The following is a 5630-nucleotide window of genomic DNA, read 5'->3' as shown; positions in this document are numbered from 1 at the left end:
GCATAGGCAAGCCCCGCTGCGCTCGGGCACGGACGTGCGGCGGGTGGCCTGTCCAGCGCGCCTGGAGGCATAGGCAAGCCCCGCTGCGCTCGGGCGCGGACGTGCGGCGGGTGGCCTGCCCAGCGCGCCTGGAGGCAAGGCCCGCCGCCGAGCTCGGACGCGCGCTCCGCTGCCCGCTCCGCTCACCTGCCTCCGCTGCCGCGCGCACTATGGCGCCGCGGGAGGTTCGGCCTTGGACTCGTCCTCCGCGATGCCCTGCCGAGGCGCCGCGGCCAGGAGGAAAGGGCCTGCAGTAAAAACTGAAACTACTTATTTTATGAGCGGTCGTGTTGCCGGCCGTGAAAAATTGCGTGTGTGCGGGAGAGAGAGAGAGAGAGAGAGAGAGAGAGAGAGAGAGATGGTATCTCCTGCAAACAACAAAACACGTCGAGTGGGAGGGGGCAATACTGCCCCGCGGGGGTGAGTTTGCGGCCGGGGTGGGGACACACGCGCAAGTGTCGATGACTTTCTAGCTGTGCAATTAGTGATTTGGCTCAGTTGGGAGCGGCGGCGGCAGCAAGGCGAACAGGCGAGCGGATCACATGTTTTATTTCCGTCACCAAGCCAACAAACAACAACTGTAATGAAAAGTTTATTATTTATCGCTGCAGCATATGAAGTAAATCATCTCGGAGGAGAAGGCAAGGGTTGCCGGCGCGCGGGTCCGGCTAAGAGGCCTTGCTCGGCCCGGGCCGAGGGGGGCTCCCTGCTGACGGGATGTGTTGCAGAAAGTCGTCTAATTTAGAGTTTTAATTGGGCGCATTAATTATAAATCCGCCCGGAAATGAATCGGCGGCTCAGTGTACACAACAACTATGGGAGGAAGAAAAAGGAGGGAGGCGGAGGGGTTGGGGCGGCGGGCGGCGGAAGGGAGAGCGGCTATGACTTTATTCGATACTAATTATTCGGTGCTGGCGATGACAGGCCTAACAGGTTCAATTAATTTATATTGGGGGGTTCGGCGAGGAGGCTGCCCTGCCGCCCTCAGAAACCTAATCTTTATTTTAAATTATTTTGTACAATTTTTTTTATTGTGCAATGAACTTGGGGTGGTCACGTCGTGGAATTATCTATGTTTTGCCAAGCGTCTATTTTCTTGCGATTTATTGTAAATGTCGTCGAACATCTTTACTGGAATAGTACAGTGAGTGTAGATATAAAATGATTGTTGCTGTATAAAGGGCACTACTCGCATTTTTTTATATCCTTTAATTTTTTGATGATGTCCTGTCAGGGGGACGCTTATCTCCTCTGGCCCTCCTATTGGCTCGTCGCGCTACATCCGGCTGGTCCACCACGACCGGGCTGCTGTGTCCAACGGCGACGACGGCTTTTGGCCAGCGCAGGGCACGGCGCCCGCCGCCGGCGGAGAAGTAAGGGAAGGGCGGAGCGAAGGAAGTTTCTCCCGCTCTACCAACTCCACGGTCCTCACAGTCGCCAAGGGCGAAAAATTGAATTAAGGGTTGGCTGGGAGAGGAAGCGGGAGGGAAGGGGGTGTAGGGAGAGGGAGGAAATAAAAGGAGAGGGACCCGCGGCGGCGGCCGGCGGTGCCTTGCGACGTGCAGGGCGTGCTAATGAGCGCCGGGACAGCCTTAAAGAGGCGGTGCTGTCCCGCTGTCTCTGGTACCTTCTGGGGCACACACACTGACACACACGCACACACACACACACACACACAGCGAGTTTTGGACTAACTTGACATGCTGCGGGCCACCACGTTCGCGGGCATCCTGTCGTCGAGGAATTGGCTGAGAGGCAGCAAAGCCCATGAATCCACTGAAATTGTTTGTCTGTGAGCACACTATAGTCTAACAAACGTGTTCCCGGGATAAAATGTTAACTGAGGCAGGGCTGAGGTCACATTGCTGTTACCTGGGTACATCTGAGTAAAAACGCGATTAGCTCGCAATTGCTGATTCAGCCATATTCAGCTCTAAAAATGCTGAGCTGGGGACCATTCCGAGCTAACAATTAAGTGATGACTTTGTGCACATGTTTTCAGTATTTGCCAGCATCGAATACAGGAGCTGAGATTTGGTGACAATAACTGACGTAGCCATTACCGCGTACTTTAGCTATACTCAGGCTTTGACATCTACCTGAATCTAACTGACAACACGCTCTCAGTATTTGTCACTTATTCTCGGTCCGCTGCCCACTACTGACGAATACCGATAACACGCCCAGACATTCGTCAGCTAATTGTCAGATGAAAACACTCTTCGGCTCAGTTAAACGAAGAGCTGAAAATTACTGGAAAAAGCAGAATCAGCAAATCTCGGCAATGTGTGCGTCGACTCAGCTTTGGTCGCGAATCGGCTTCGTCTCTTCAGTTATCGAATCGAGAGAATATTGTACCTGAGGCAGAGCGCGACCAAAGCTGAGTCGACGCACACATTGCCGAGATTTGCTGATTCTGCTTTTTCCAGTAATTTTCAGCTCTTCGTTTAACTGAGCCGAAGAGTGTTTTCATCTGACAATTAGCTGACGAATGTCTGGGCGTGTTATCGGTATTCGTCAGTAGTGGGCAGCGGACCGAGAATAAGTGACAAATACTGAGAGCGTGTTGTCAGTTAGATTCAGGTAGATGTCAAAGCCTGAGTATAGCTAAAGTACGCGGTAATGGCTACGTCAGTTATTGTCACCAAATCTCAGCTCCTGTATTCGATGCTGGCAAATACTGAAAACATGTGCACAAAGTCATCACTTAATTGTTAGCTCGGAATGGTCCCCAGCTCAGCATTTTTAGAGCTGAATATGGCTGAATCAGCAATTGCGAGCTAATCGCGTTTTTACTCAGATGTACCCAGGTAACAGCAATGTGACCTCAGCCCTGCCTCAGTTAACATTTTATCCCGGGTTAATTCATAACTTTTTCAGCAAAGCTCACAAATTTTGAAATGTTTATTTCCCGTTTTGTTTTCAGTCGATATTTTGGCAAAAAACTCTATTCAAATAATGCACGACCATATGTTTTATACACACTTTGTAACGTTTGCTGATATTATATGAAAACGGTTAACCATCAGAACGGGCAGTGTGAGTGCGTGTAAGGTAAGAGCACCTTAAAGTAAACGAACTCTATATGTCCAGTTTAAATTATATATTTGGACAACACGTAAAAGCTGAAACATGTTGTGTGATGTGTGCAGCAATAAAAATAACATTGAACATTGTATAGTGCTACTCGAATTTTGGAACAATCTTGCAATCTACGGCCACGCATCCGTGCACGTTTTCAGCTTTTCCTAACATTATTCTCAACCTATAGTTTGCATAAGGCATGATTGGAACATTTGGAAAAGTCCAGTTTACTGGGGTGTTATTGACCTCGTAAACTCCCTGTAGATAAAGGTAATCACAGTCTTTACATTAATAATTAAACTGTCTATAAAGCAAGAAAAATAAATACGTTACAGTGCGGCGATAGTGAAGTTGCAGTCCAAGTACTTACTTTCACTGCGCACGCGCCTTTAGTTTCTTTCTTCAACACTGACTCGTAGAATCCTGGGATATTTGTTCTAACAGCTTGACATGCATTCCTTCTAAAATAAAAGATAAATGCGTTTTCCTTCCATTGATTGTTTGACCAATTATCCGCAACCACTTTAATCTGTTATTAAAACGAAGATTTGGTGTGTAATCGTTTCTGAATGCGTACGCATCTCTTTACAAATTTTGCAATGGAAATAGATCGTGCGCACTGCGAACGTTAACTTTGTAGCATGCAAACAATATAGTTCGTTTATACACAAGAACTTAGACTTACATACAAATTTGTTTGTACTCTGAAAATGTAAGAGTAGGAGGACGGAGGACGGTTCTTCTTGAACGAGTAGGAAAAATAAAACAGAACTGCTATATTCGATTACAAATTAGTGCTCACGTCAAAAAATTGTTCACAGCTTTCATACAATGTGTAGTTTGTTATACAAAGTTTTCGTTCGCAAGTTTGTGCTCTACAAATTTAACAACCAAGTACTTAAAAGTGAGTTCCAAAATGTATCATTGCCCATGGAGGACTTTATCCTAAAGAAGAAGAACAGGAAAATCGTCCAGAAACACAAGAAAACGGCATTTGGTGAGGCCTGGTCATCTCTGTTCTCGACCAATCATAGCTCAGGAGAAATGCTTCTGGGTGATGAAGAATGTAGTTTTCCAACACACATGAGTTAATACGGCTGCACAGTACACACATGTGGATGACATGCACAGTTTATTTGTTTGAGCCACTTGAACATTCACTTTTAAGTGTTTGGATGTCACACACTTCTATTTAAGATGTGTTACCCAACAGCTGTTGTCAAAAGTTACATTTGCAAACGTGACATTGCCTGTCACGAGTTGTAACTCCCTTGGTTTGTATGGGTTAAAGTGAGTGACACGCAAATGCCAGCTCCATGGAAGCGGGTGGTTGTCTGGTTCACACAGGTAAAAGCGTTCAGCGTAAGCAATGAAGGGGCCCTGTTACAAAAAAACAGATGCGAAACCTCGCAGTTAAGAAACATGTCTCAACGAACGCGGATTTAAAAGTGACACCAAGTGACTACCAACGATATTTTGACAAATCTGTGTTGTTGTTTTTTTTTTTTTGCGTTATGGTTAAGGCACATTATTGACAAATAACCCAGTGAGTAATGGAGTTTCGAATCGACATCAACTTCGTTGATTTTGTGGACCAAATTGAATCGATATCGAGTCGAATTTGCCTCTGTCGATGATGATCGACCATTTAACCGAGATGGCATTTCTCACTGGGAAAATAGTCCAATCTTTCAGATGTGTAATATAACTTACAATCAACGAGTTGAGAGGTTTGCTATGGATGCCCTCCTGGCACATGAGTGCTACGAGGAGCACAAGTAGGAATGGCATGCTGGATCACCACCGTGCTGCAGCACACTGCGACCTCCTCTCCTCTATGGGATTATGCGCGACCCATCGGCACTGTGGCCGGCTGGCGTGCAATACTTTTTAATGCCGGATGGATGGATGATCAAGTGCGGCTCGTTTCGTCCATGCACAATCTGCCGAAAGGATGAGAAAAAACTGTTGTTGTTTTTTTTTTAAATATATACTGCATGTAAAACTCCGATTGAAAATTAAAGACGAGTGCTTTGTGAGAGATCGCGAAGACTGTTACTCAAGACGTCGTCCGTCGGTAGTGTGTGGAGTTCAAGACATTGTGTAGAAATTTTAGCTTTAGCCAATTGATACGAATACATAAACACACTTTGCGACATAGACGAAAGATGTATGTGACACATGTCGCATTAAGTTTTACACCTGCCTGTCACCCATCGAATTCTAGCGAAGTATGACCACATTGGAACCACGCGGCACTGAACCTGTTAATACTCCTTCCTGCGCCGTAATCCCCTCCTTCCCCTCAATCACACCAGTTCCGGCCTATTTCCAGCCCCCCGTTCTTCCCTTTCTTCCGGCGCTGCCGACGAGGACGAGGTTAGACGTAATTGTTATTTGGCCGAGAGAGCGCAGCGAGCCGCGATTGGCCACGCAACCGGGATCAGTTTCAGCCACCGGGCCAATGAGAGACAGATCTCCGGATCCGGCACTAGGCGATCCCGTTC

The 5630-nt window shown here is 47.0% G+C and overlaps 1 protein-coding gene across 3 annotated transcripts in view; it reads right to left on the bottom strand.

Annotated features, from left to right (window-relative positions):
* LOC113206000 (uncharacterized) overlaps positions 1–4946 on the bottom strand; it is an 11242-nt gene extending 6296 nt beyond the window's left edge. Inside the window, exons 1-4 of one of the 3 annotated variants that reach the window (XM_052270746.1) lie at positions 4837–4946; positions 4330–4503; positions 3494–3652; positions 1735–1815 (exon numbers count right to left, since the gene is read on the bottom strand). In XM_052270746.1, coding sequence (XP_052126706.1) covers positions 1735–1815; positions 3494–3652; positions 4330–4503; positions 4837–4914 — 492 coding nt within the window. In that variant the 5' untranslated portion in view covers positions 4915–4946. Of the gene's footprint in view, positions 1–1734; positions 1816–3181; positions 3382–3493; positions 3653–4329; positions 4504–4836 lie in introns of those variants that run through there. The other 2 variants (XM_026421865.2, XM_052270745.1) reach the window with 2 other exon arrangements.
* Positions 4947–5630: the final 684 nt, after the last annotated feature.

This window comes from Frankliniella occidentalis, unplaced genomic scaffold, assembly GCF_000697945.3.
Source record: "Frankliniella occidentalis isolate FOCC.00 unplaced genomic scaffold, Focc_3.1 Scaffold136, whole genome shotgun sequence".
NCBI classification, from domain to species: domain Eukaryota; kingdom Metazoa; phylum Arthropoda; class Insecta; order Thysanoptera; family Thripidae; genus Frankliniella; species Frankliniella occidentalis.
This window is presented reverse-complemented; position numbering and strand designations above follow the sequence as displayed.